Source organism: Zophobas morio, unplaced genomic scaffold (assembly GCF_036711695.1).
Source record: "Zophobas morio isolate AGI-343-1 ecotype UQ-CSIRO unplaced genomic scaffold, CSIRO_AGI_Zmor_V1 ptg000044l, whole genome shotgun sequence".
Taxonomy (NCBI): domain Eukaryota; kingdom Metazoa; phylum Arthropoda; class Insecta; order Coleoptera; family Tenebrionidae; genus Zophobas; species Zophobas morio.
The window spans coordinates 3,642,220-3,655,882 of NW_026972149.1; the positions used below are offsets into that span (position 1 = coordinate 3,642,220).

Consider the following 13,663-nt stretch of genomic DNA (forward strand, 5'->3'; position numbering starts at 1 on the left):
GCCGTCATTACGAAATACCAAACGCGACGTTCTGATTCGTGCATATCTGGCGGAAGCCATATTGAAAAAAACAACCATAAATTATGCGTTGATAGTGACTCCATCTAGCGAGCGCGAAAATGGGGATAGTTGAGAACACAACCATTGATCACGTGGAAAGCGACTGACCATGACGCTGTAAAACCGGAGTTTTGAAAGAAAAACTGGCTGGAAAACGGATAAATCGGTTTTATATGATGGAAATGAAGAAATGAACTTTGGGGCATCGGTTAGGTGTGGAAATTAACCGATTGGTTGCGAAATCGTTAAATTTGGGAAATTTACATGTTCTAAGGTTGTAATTTATGTTAAATTAGCGATCTGAAGTGTTTCGGAAGATTGAGGTTAAATTTGGGGGGTCATATTGGGTCGGTTTAAGTCGCGCGATTTGTGCATATTTTTCACGTATTTGGGTTGTTTTTGAGTTCTTTTGGTATGTTTTGGGGTCGGCGGAGATCTTGGCGACGTTTTTGTAAAGTTTTTGTCGGTTTGTCGTGTGTTAGGTTGTAGATATATAGGGTTTTTGAGGTTGGGCCGGTTAAAGATGGCGGCGGACGTGATTGCTAGGTTATTGGGGAGGTGTCGCTATCGTTGTAGTTGGTAAATTGTCCGTTGGTTGTCGCTAGTTGAGGTATTTTTGATGCCATCTAGCTTGTACCCCGCTTTCGAACGTTTTTCGTGTACTAATATGAGTACAGTGTAGTGCTGTTAAGTGTGTAATGAAAACCCTGGCTTCCAATGTTTTTAAAATAAAGTTAAAAGTGTTTTAGAGCCGGTGAAAATTCCGTTAACCTGTGTTGCGACCACGGACCGATTGGTGCAGTAGTTTTCGCATGAATTCGGTCCGGCAAGAGAGTTTAACACCGAGTGTTCCATTTTGATGGCGCTATGGCCGCTAAAACATAACCAGGGAAAATATAAACCCGCCTTAACCTCACTCTTGGTAAACATCAATCAAACAAAAATGGGCAGCAAGATCTAGTGACTAGGGTAGTTTTTCGATTCGGATAAAGCAAGAACTGGAAAAATGAACGTCAAGCAAGAAAGGCACGACGATGCCGAAATTCAGGCTTTAGCTGACAAAATTTTGGAGGCTAGTAAAAATCGGATGGTTGTAAACCAGCAGAAGGCTCATACTGGCGTGGGACAGAATTTAATTTTGAATTCGATGATGAATGACAAGAAAAAACAAAACAATAACGTCCAGTCCACGAGTAGCGGAGAGTCAGGGAAGGCTATAGACGAGGAGTCTATTCGGGGGCGTTTTGGCTGGGAAACAATAGGGAAGAATCCAATTCCGTATATAAACAGAGCCGGCGAAAAGTACTGTGCGGTTAGAATGGTGGAGATGAAAGCTCTTAACAAATACTTAAATTATTTGCACCAAGACATTTACAATTGTACTTGTATCCGGAGTTACTACATTACGGAGAACGAAGGTAGGCTTCTTAACGAAATTAACATAAAACATTGTGACTACCAGTTCGGTAAAGAACAGTTTACACAACGTGATCTGATCGTTAGACTGAGTGATGCTATAGAATTCTACAATTTCCTCTGTTCATGTTACACAAAGTTAGTAAATGGTGAGACGGATTCCCTAGGACGAAGTGGCTTTATTCGAATCAATAAAGAATCTGTGGTGCCCTACACTGTATATAACGACCAAAAATACGTCCCCTTATTCTACTTCGAGGGAGAAACAGAGAACCTAAAACAGCGGGCCAACAAGTTAGAAGGCTGGGATCTTTCGTATTTAAAGTTTTGTTGTAAAGTTCAAGGGATTCGTAACGAACTCTTCGCTCACGATTCATGTTCAGTTATTAGCTTAAATGATATTAAGAACTATTTTCCCCCCGGAACGCTCTTCGAGGGTTACTGGCCCAAGAAGAGCGTCGATTCGCAATTATTAATTAGCGGCAATACGAGAAACCAGTCGCAGATAATCCAGTGGACACGACAACCCGCAGCGCCCCCCATCGCCCATCCGGTGCCCAGTCCTAGGGCCGTCAGCTTAACTCAGCCCAAACCACCCACCAATAGTCAGATGCATAATGTCCATTCGTATTCGAGTTATGGAATGGCTGGCCAGCATCCTTATCACCCGCCTCAATCACGTACGCCAGGTTCAGCAATCCGGACGACCTATCCTGCTGCCGCTGGAAACAGGCACATGAGGTCGCCCAATTACTATTCGAACCTTACTCAGGGACCACCACCACCACTTGTACCTACCACACAGACGTAAGTCAATTTTATCACTCAGTATCGTGTCTTTCGCATCCAGACTTTACAACTGGATCAAAAATCTAACCTAAGTTAAGACTGTTGGACAGCATCTCTTTATTTTAAAATACGCGCTATCGCATTGTCACGTGACAGCTAATACATTTGTATTACTTTTTTAGAGACAAATTGGTGGTGATATAGATTAAATAATCACGTTTTTGTACAAGTTTGGTCTTTTAGCTAAATTATTCAATACCATGGAATGACAATTACTTTCTGGTGTTCGCGACGATTTCTACGGTTATTTACTTAGAAGATGCCGCAGTTGTCGTACGACGGAGATTAAGTTGTGCAGTATAATATTTACTTTAGTCTGTTTTATTTTATTTTATTTTCTGTATATGTAATGCTTTTTACAATAAAATTTCATTTATTGACATTTTTTTTTTTCAAAATTTTTTTCAAAAAAAACTAGTTTTTAAATAAGTGCCTTTTTATTGTTGTAAACTGATTATGTCTATGCTAATTGCTGCATATCATTCATTTAAATTACAAAAAAAAGTCATAAACATAAAAAGTACTACCACAATGTCATAAGGTACTAAAATATATACGTCAGAAGTACGCTGACAGTAATTTGGACACCATTTAAGTCCATAGTATAATCCCATAGGTCAGATTTGACACTAAAAAAATCTTGGACAATTTAGAAGAACTGTCATTTAATTTATTGGATTAGTATATAAGGGCAAGCGTCCACCACAATTCAAACAAACCTGTGTGTAGAATTTCCGGTGGAAAAACCTTTCGTGGTAATAATTGCATTCAAGGTAGTAATTGACGACAAATAAAAAACAATACACTCGGTATGCAAAAACTACAACACGAAGATAATTTCCAGTATTTAAATATTAAATTTTCTTTATAGTTTTGTGTAGTAGTAATTTTGAATTTTGACCGTGAGTCAATATTTTTCAGTGACTCATTCACTCGAAACAATTGATGACGTCACCTACAACCAAAAATAATAAAAGTTGGTCATTACACCAACCACTTTTTTGACTTTATATATTCGCTGTCAGAAATTTATCGACTAAAAGTACCCAAATTTACCCAAAATTGTCATTTTTAAGTCGACCTGTACATGTCATTAAAAAACTAATAGTTATATCCGACTTTTTTCGAAATTTTGGGACAACTTCTTTCCAAAAATTTGATGACAAGTCTGCTAAAAATACCCTGAACGTCCGCCGTCCAGGAAAATATGAAATCAATCTCCATACAAAATTTGCACCCTGTGCTGAAATATTTTTCAGTGTTGATTGATAATTATGATTTATTTCAAACCGAATTTCGCACCATCCGTTTTATTTTTGACATTGTGTCGCAATTAATCATTTTAAAACGAGCGGCACACATCTGAAAATTGATTTTTGTAGCAACTGATATTCGTTCGTTTCAAAAACAATCCCCATTTTTGTAAAACAAAATCTAGCACACGAGGTTTGTTAATTAGGTTTTTAAGTGGATTTGAAAAAATAATATATGTAATTAAACCATTTTATGTTAGACTTCGAACAATCAATAAACATATTTCGAATATATGCTTATGATTATGAATCATAAAATTTGCGATATAATTCTCTGAAGCATTTACTAGTAACCTTAGTATCTGAACGATGTGATAAATAAAATGCCTAACGTCTGTTTCAAGTCATGGTGTAGTCATATTTCAGATTTCTTCAGACAGATAACATTGCTATCAAAAGAATATGGATTTCAGTTATATTTCACACGAGAATTGTGTTATTTTATAATACTTCAATAATAAGTTGACGTCATTTCCGACGAAACTGTCTTTAAAATTTTCATCTTTGTTATTATTATTATTTTAATTTGTTTTCAAGTTGAATTTTTTTGCTTTCGTTTTTATTTTCTAACTTTGTATAGCCACCACCAATTTCGTGTTGAAATTTGCGCTGTATGTACGTTTAAGTGCCGAAAATACGATTACTAGTCAAACTTGTTTGAAACCTGCATATATCTTGTAAAACTGCCTTTGATATTATATTTGCGTAGGTTTCGAATAAGTTGTTTGTTGTACCGAGTGTACAACTAATTATGTATTGACTGATTTTTTATATTGTGGCATGAATGATTGAGAAAAGCATGAAAAAAATTGCCATTATATGGTTTTGCTTCCGTGTTATGAAGTAGTCTGTTTTTAAAGTATTGTATTGTATTTAAGATTAGTAAAATAATAAAAGCAGCATGGGCGATTTTGTCAAAATAGTGGAGATTATAATAGAATAATTAAATGGTGAAGTATTAGACCGACCTGTTTTTACGTCATAAATTACAGTATCTAATAACAAGTCTGCATCATGCTGCAAGTATATAAATAAATGTAAAAATAGAATAACTCATCTTACAACTTTTTTATTTTGCTGTCTTTGTTAGGCGATATGTACAGTTCTGTGCAACATATTTTTAATTGTATGGTTTGTGCGTAATTATTTTTTAATAAAAAGACAATCTTCTGTGTTCTGGAAGTTTTTCTTTATGTCAACTAATAAAAAATGTATGTCTTAGTTATCCTACTTATGGAAAGGAAGATTGGTGAGTTTTAAGTGTGTAAAATGTTTGTACTGGACTGTACTAGAATTTATATAGAGAAAATTTTGCATGAGGAATTTTGTCAAATGTTTAGGTACACTGCAAATTGACACTATAGGACCATTTCTTAAAATCAACGTATAATAAGAAAAATCTAACTAATTAACAACCACATTTGTTTTGTTTTTTCTTATTATACGAACAATGTAATAATGGTCTTGTAAATAAAAGTAGTACAATACAAAATCAAAATCGTGATAACACACTTGGTACGCATGCGTGTACGTATAAATGTATGTCTAAATGTGATGTTTTTGGATTTTTCGCTTCAATTTTAGGCAATCCAATTTACATTATACGAACGCCCAGACGAATCCAACACCGAATTATATGATATCAGGAGAACAGCCTAACCTTAACCAAATTAACTACCACCAAGAAGAACCGGATGACTCACAACCGCCACCTATGATACCCATAAGACAGTTTTTGGCCAACGGCGGCGTTCTTTCGCCGACCTTCTTACGGCATCAGCATCAGAGGATGCACATGGACGTTGTCAACCAAAACTCAGCACGGTTAGTGCATATATATTTTTGCGAGGTTTAGTTGGTTAACGAGTATTAACCAACTTTGCCTTGTATGTAAACATCTACAGTGTATATCTACTACATTTTAGAAAAGTAGTGCTAGTTTTTTTTTTTTTTTTGCAAAAAGTGTGATATTAATGTAGTAAGACGCGATTTTTTTCATGTTTTCCAAAGTGCTCTGGAATGCCCATAATGGCCTACGATTTTTTATTACTTTAGGTAATAATGAGACGTAAAGTGTTCGGCCCGCTGCTCAAAATTTGACATCTTAGTAATCTGCGCAAACGAACGTGCGTGGTAGACTACTTGTATCCGTCGAATTAAAATTAGTTGTTCGTTTCAGGGATTTACAAAACAACTATAACGTAGGCAATCGACAGTCACTATTGATAAACCAGCAGCCCGCCCATCAGCAGTCGTCGAGGAGTCAACCTAGTACCTTCGCCGAAGAACAACATTCGATGTCAAATGGTCAGATGTGTCTAGAGGACGTTAATTGTAAATTAATTGCAATCCCAGAACCGCCAACTAGTAGTAACCACATTCCATATAAAATGCAAAAGGCACTAGTTGAAGGGAAATTATTACCGTGTATAAATATGAAGCCATATGTATACGCAGAATTATTGGTTACATTACCTGATCTCATAATGAACTTTTTTAATAATATACCAGTGCAGTCATGTCAAAGAGTCATGAAAGTACTAGGAATCGATCTGTACAAACCCAACAAGTAAGTTTAGCTACATTTAGCACAAGTTGTAGTTTGTATAAGAAATAGTAGCATTTCTTGAAGGACCAGTGACTTTTCTTTTTATTTATTTATTTTTTTTTGAGATTGATAAATATATGTTCAGATAAACAATGTCATTTAATTTTGTTGGCATACATGTCTACCACCAAAAACGAAAAAATCAAAAAAGATAACTGTAAACATTTCTTTATTTATTATTTTAATCAGAAGTCAGAGAGCGCTGTATTTAAATGTAGTTTTCTACAAAAAACAACATAGAGTTCATTATACAAAGTAAACTAAGTAGATAATGACCTTTAATGACACGTGTGCAAAAAATTTTGGAAGTAAATATGTAATTTGTGCGCGTTCGTCTTTCTTCGTATTTTCGTTAAAATTTCTGATCGTCTCGTGCAACAGATCGATGCATCTACGAATTTTCTTTATACAAAATGAGGTCAGTAGAGAAATCATTATTCATTAGTGTCAAATTTTTAACAATTGTTGACGTTTCTGGTTTAAAAATACATTAAAAGTCACCATTTAAACAATGTTTTTGATCAAGTGATTTGTAATTTCTGAATAGATCTCAGTAGAGACAGATTGCAAATTTTGATACAGCTTTTGTACATAATAGTTTAAAAATATATCAAAGCTTGTGTTAGTTCATATAATCCCGGCTCAAGTAACACACACATTATTAACGATTCAACTATCGTCTGTCTATAAGGACGATCGGCTTTGATCACTTTTTGTGTGTCACGTCTGTATTGATAAAAATCGATTACTAAGCTTTCCTGTAATAGTTTTAAAGTATTGTACATAAGCAAAATAGACATTTTTGATAATCTAGTTAAGTTCAAACACATGAAAATTTTGAATTAATAAAAATGTTTTTGTATATAGTACTGAGTAATTTTGTTTTTAAGTTAAATTTGGTGTTATTGTGTTGTTTGTATTGTCTAGTATAGCATTTTAACGATATTGTGATAATATATTTTTACTATGTTCTTACGTGAGCACTTTTTTTTTGTGGTACAAAAGCAACAAGCTTATGTTTAGACTCTAATTTGACGTATAATTAATGCCTGGTGTGGGTGGAGGGTCGAATATCATGGCTAAAAGTGTAGTAATATTGTTTAATTGTTTCCAGTGCCCAAACCCGTGTGCTGATGGAGTCTGGAAAGTGTCAAAATATGAATGAAGTCGTACCTTTAGTTCAAGTGAGAAATGTGATTGATTTCATGCCTCAATTGAAATACATGTTAGGAGGTGTTTTACCACCAAACATGTCTAATAAACGACAACGGAACAGCTAGGACTGGGCGAATTTGTGGGGGTATAACTTTTACAATTTGTGAAAGTCCACGAACTAAAGTGTTTTATAAAAGTAAAAAAATGTGTTGTTTTATATAAAAAATTGTTCCTAAAGTGTAAATCAATAAGTACTATTATTCAAAAAAGTGAAATTATAATACACATGTACTATCGCGCTAGTTCTATAAATATTATTTTTTTTACGATTTCATTTGACAAAATATTACGTGCGATAAGAGCGTCGATTTATGCCACTTTTTAATATTATGTTTCTTTTTATTTTTGCCGAATGTTACCGTTGCGGATCGTTTGGAATGTTTTCGTCGTTTTTTTGGCGCAATTTATGTGTTGAGTTTAATTTTTGTTTCGATTTGGTACAATCGACGTTTTCTAGTTGCATGTTGAACGTTTTCATCCTGTTGACATTAGACTAGATATTTTAAATTGTTGGCCACTTTATGGCTATTTCAAAATGGTTTTTTATTTTCTATGTAGTTGTGTTTGGCAATGTACCATTGCGGATTATTACAAATTTGACGCCTTTCTAGTCAATTAAATTAAGCGCAGCATTCGAAATATTCATTCAAAGTGGTAATTATTTGAAATATCTTCTCTATTTTTCGTATATAATTATTTATTTCTTCAATGATCATTATAATATTAATAGATAGTTATATCAATGTGAAATGTCCAGGGTAGGGGATGTAATTTAGATAAAATATTCTGGATTTAGCTAATGACAGTGTATCATTTTTTTTAAGATCTGAAATCATCATTGTGTACTTTTAAGTCTTTTCATTTCTTTCACATATATGTAAAAGTCTTACGTTGAAAACAATTTGTATTGATTTTCCTTGGAAACACATTTATTCCCTTGCCTGTGATATTTGAACAGTTACAAATCAGTATTTAATAAATTATCCATTGAGCTTAAACTACATATTTAAATTCCTTATTGCTACTTAACATCATGTTTTGGCTCTCTGACAAAATTAAACTTGTATCTGTACAAAATGTTGTAGAGTTACTTTTCTATGTAATTTTTTTAGCAACTGTTTTCTAGTAGTGTTATATTTTGGCAATTTTTTTCACACGAGTATAGTTGTAATGTTGCTATGTATGTAAATAGTAAACATTTATTCAAATAAATCCTCTAAGTTCTATTATTATTTGCTGGTTTGACTTTAAACTAAATATTTAGATTGCATTGCCAAATTCAGTTGTTTTTAAATTCAAAATTTTATTTCCGATTTTAGAAAAAACGAAAGTATGTAATTTGTATTATAATTTTGTAGAGTAGGTTCAGTAGCATTTTTTAAATATAAACTTTTATTTGTTATTAGATTACCATGTAAATAAAAATTATTTTCGTAACTACATTTTTTCTCTAAAGTGCAGTACTCTTTACAGTTACATACTTCAAATTTTATTTGAACGTCAGTGTTAACATATAGTGTGAATAGAAAAGTCGTTGGTAAATGTTAGCTTGTATCACTTTATAGGCAAACATGAATTGTGAATTTATTCCTTCTTCCTTCTCAGTAGTCCCAGTTTTAAAAATTTTAGACCGTCCGTGAGAAATTGTCGGTTTACGTTCATTACGTTTAGTTCTTTTTTAAGAATTCATTATTTATTTATCATTTATGTCATGTTCAAATGTTTCTTTTGTTTATTGTTCATTTGAGTCTTTAGAATATAGTTTTTGTTCTATACGTTTTGCTGTTTTTTTCTGTTTTCAATAAACAAACTGCACCTCGGAGCAAAAGCATGTATGTGTTGTATTCGCTGTGTAGATAAGTCAACTTTTCAAAAAAATATTTACTAGAAACATGAAAATGTTTTGCGGAAGATGACTCTAATAAATTTATGATGGACACCGATTTTTCGAAGAATTACAGAAATAAATTTCGTGGTATGCATGTTAAACGACAGATGGCGCACCCATGTATTTATTCTCCTCTCAATCAACTAAAAGTTAAAAAATTCTATGATAGTTAAGCTTTCGATAATTAAAGTACGAGGGACCTAGATGTATTCTAAAAATATCCATTTTGATATCGATTTTTTTGAAAAATGTAGATTTCTTTACTTGTCAATGTATCTTCTGAAGATGCGTCTTGTAATACAATACAAGAATAAATTTTTTACTAAACGGTGATTATAAAATCCCAGGCACACGTAGTTTTTATTTCATTTGTATTAGTCCCGCCCACCTTTTGGTCGTCACCAATCATATTCCAGCCCGACATCGGTATGACGAGTGAAATTTGGATGGTATGGCGAATGTTTGAATTCTACCTCCATGAGTATTTTTAATAATCAAAGTTATATTGCCAAAAAGACACAGCGTACATTTAGTCAGCGACTATATAAAGTAGTCAATATCGTGTTTACAAAATTTGAAGTAAACTGTGTAAAAAAAGTTAGCATTTAAAACAAACCTAAAATGTCTACTCTATTATGCTACAAATTGCATATATGTACTACATAATTTCGGATTTTAAAAATTCTCGTTCGTAAATTTCGAAAGAAATGATTAAAACTAGTTATGATAAAATAAAATTTTTACATTGTTATTAAACTAAATTTTTTGTCTGTCGTTGACGTTTGTTCATTTTTTTATAAAGGGCCTTTACCCTGTTGTACAACACTGTAAATAAAAAAAAAATAGTTTATAATAAATTTCGTCCATCGTACATCTGCGAAAAAAGTCACAATAAACACAATTTTTTTATAATGTTTAGTAATCAAAGCAATAGAAGTCATAATAAAAATAATAATATAATTAATCAATTATTGTTTTGCACAGATAAGTGAAAATCTAACTGATAAGTGATAAGAAGGGTCAGTCAAAAAAAGTAACAATATAAGTTCATAAGTCGTCCTATAGGTGGCGGTGGATGATCACGCTACAAGATCTAGCTGTCTTTGGATGAGAGAGACAGACCAGAGGCATAGTTGTCATATCTACCGATTTTGGAAAACATTTACCTAACTAGAGGCAGATAGAAACGAAAGCCATTGTTGACACAGTAAATACCAAAATTTTTTAGGTTACGATGTTTGGAGTTGTATTTAAAAATGAGTAGCGGTAGAGGGTGAGGTTTCCATGGTAACGGTGTAAACAAACCGTCTAAATTAGTCACGCTTGGGTCTCGGTCTCCGCTTACAACATTTATAGATGCAAGTTTTGATACAGTTGGAGCAAAAGAAATTAGTTTTGACAGTTATGACAAACTTCCGGATAATTTTTTAAATATTGAAAATTACTATTTTGTGTTTGTAGACAGTTAGCACAAGAAACACAAAAGAAGTTCATTGATTTTTAAATGAAAACAAAACCAAGAAATAAATAATTAAGTAAAATCTATACAAAAGTATGTATCGGAAACAACAATTGTTATGACGTTTCTATTGACAAGAAACTCGTTTAAAGTAAATTTTGACTACTTGTACAAAGACCGTTCGGAAAATGTAGAGGAACTTCTTTAAAACTTCTCCATTCATCAGATATTAAGCTTTGCCTTTTTATATATCTAATATTATTTATTTGCTTTTATTTTTTTTTATACTATTATTGTCTTATATTATTGTTTTTTTAAGTTTGTGTACTTTTTAAGCGCTTTGTATTTAATGTAGATAGTATTTATTTTTTGTTACTTTAGTGACTAAAAAATGTTAATATATTTTTTTTTGTAATTTAATTTATTTAAATGAAAGAGAAAATAAAGGCTTTTTTAAATTCTACCGAATTTTTGAATTTCTACATCATCGAAGAGTGACGCGTTAATCTACCGAAATTCCACTCGAAGCATCTGGCAACACTGGAGAGATGTGATTTTTGTTGATTGGTATTTTTTTTATTACAGGACCTTAGATGCGCTAAAAGAAGGTCGTAATCTTAGTGTGCGCAAGTGCGCATTTGGATTTTTGGACTGTGGACATCTGCGCTTTTGATTTGCGTATTGTGGAAAAGTTGACAGTATAATTTTACAGTTATTTTAGCACTCATTTCAGACTGTGGCGTACTAGATTTTATTTTATATACACTCACTTGGTTTATACAATATTTTTCAGATTATTGTCTTTACAAATCAGTTGACTTGAATTTGGAAGAATTTAATAGTACTTGAACACAGCTTCTGTAAAGTTTCATAAATATTGCACGAGCCTTAATAGGGTCAAGAGATAACCTTGAGTTACTCCACCTAGTTTAGAAATATTCTATTATCTGTGCGATGACGCTAATAGAGTATTCAGTTTCTTCAGTATTTATCCACTTCTCTATTATTAATTAAGTAATTGCTTATGCGCCACTTCCAACTTACCCTCATTTACTTTGACAAGATGGCGTTCATAAATATGGATATTAATTATCCCTTACAAAAAATGTTTGGTCTAAATTATGTTTTTAAAACAATAATAAACTATAATTCAAGTGTTACTACTGCAGATGTTAAAATCGCAACTGAATCGAGTAAATAGTGGAGGGAGAGGAAGAGAGGAGTTTCAAGATTTAGGTATAACTTGGTCACCTTGTAGAAAAAAAAAATTAAAATGGCGAGCAGTCACGTGGCATTTGGTTTGACAGTTGTCACCCTTTTAATTCACAAATTATTTAAAATCGCAAATTTTGGTTCGTTATTTTAAAATAATCAACTTTGTGTGTAAATGGCGCTGCCCAAATTATAAAAATACCAGGGTTACAATGGTTTCGTGCACACAAAGTAAATTTAATTTTAGCGCTAGATTATCCTGATACGCATGGGTGCTATTAGCATTTTAATTCTTCAAAGTTTATGTCACATTCATCATCCACGTTATTATCAGATCACACGACAAAGTAGGTGTTTTTAGACAAGTGAAAGGTCTATTCTTTGTTGTGATAATGATGTTGTTTGCAACAACAAAAGGGTTATTTCTGTTTGTGCTAGAAAAATGTTTCTAAAGGGTCACCTATAATGAGCAAAATGATTATTAGTTAATTTTATAGGTTAATGAAGATCTGGCTTCAATGGACCCGAAAGAGTGTTTTTTGATTTCAAACTTGAGTATTGAAGTGCTTGGTGAAATTGGGTTGCTAAGCGACGAAAACGACGATTTACTTATTGTAGCTTAACCACCCACCCGTTACGATTGTTTTTGTAAATTAATGTAGAATGACATGAAAGATCATAGAATAAATCATTAAAACTAGCATGCCAACGGTGGCGAGGAAATTGCAGTGATGGTGGATTTTTGAGTTTTGATATGACGTAATCGAAGCCTAACGTGATTTTTTTGCAAACTGGGTACTATTGAACGTATACTTAAGGAAAGTAGAAAATCAGCTTCAGTAGTAGTTCTAATTAGTCATTTTTTTGACATGTGTTTTTCTTCACGACCAACATTTGTGAACCTTATTTCTGTCCCTCACTGCCTGAAATATGATGACCTAGAGCCCCTTTCAGTTAACTTTCGTCACTCTGGCGACAATCCCACTTCTAATAACGCTATTCTCCGAGAATTTATCGATTCTGCCTCATCAAATATCCTTTGTGTTCACACTTAACGAGTTCAAATCCTCTTAAGGAACTACTTGTGTAGTGCCAATCAACGGTTTTCGTTTTTACCGCAGAAACGTGGCTGGCTCTAAATGGTTACCATAACTAAATCTTTTCATATTTTTCTTACAGAATCTTGCTCTATTTACTACTGAGAGCTTACAAACTCTTGACTGACTTCATATTCAAGAGTATCAGGTGTGATTTCAAAGTTTGGAAGTCCTGATACCTCCCTTCCTTGAATGACATGGAATACGTAGCCTGTTGAGACTTAGTATCCCTACCTTCTCTTTTCACAAACGGGATTCTTGACCTGAGGTGACCAGAGACCTCGGTTCCCAAATCAAGGTCTGCAAAATCTGGGACCACTAACCAGGGTTTGAGGGCTGCCTCATTTTCCTACAAACATCCGTAGCCGTGGAGTACTTTTTCAAGGTCGGAAGACAGATATGGATATTTCACGACTGGTTCTCGGGTCATGGATTGTCAATAGTGTCAACTTCACCTAGGTAGCACATAGTGATGCATCTGGAAGGTTAGACCGGAGCTCGGCATCACTATGTGTCCAGTGAATAGTCCTACTATAATTCTGAAAT

At 33.4% G+C, this 13,663-nt stretch overlaps 1 protein-coding gene across 3 annotated transcripts; it reads left to right on the plus strand.

The window, feature by feature from the left end:
• The first annotated feature begins 588 nt into the window (after positions 1 to 588).
• On the plus strand, positions 589 to 9,963 carry LOC135141445 (uncharacterized). Of its 3 annotated transcripts, XM_064072541.1 has the most exons (5): positions 591 to 2,283; positions 4,861 to 4,887; positions 5,223 to 5,462; positions 5,818 to 6,207; positions 7,361 to 9,961. In XM_064072541.1, exons 1-5 carry the CDS (start codon positions 1,067 to 1,069, stop codon positions 7,524 to 7,526), a joined length of 2,040 nt encoding a protein of 679 aa, XP_063928611.1. In that variant the 5' UTR covers positions 591 to 1,066; the 3' UTR covers positions 7,527 to 9,961. The 3 variants fall into 3 exon arrangements, with proteins under 3 accessions (XP_063928613.1, XP_063928611.1, XP_063928612.1); XM_064072542.1 differs by lacking the exon at positions 4,861 to 4,887 and having other exon boundaries at positions 593 to 2,283; positions 7,361 to 9,959; XM_064072543.1 differs by lacking the exons at positions 4,861 to 4,887; positions 5,223 to 5,462 and having other exon boundaries at positions 589 to 2,283; positions 7,361 to 9,963.
• Positions 9,964 to 13,663: the final 3,700 nt, after the last annotated feature.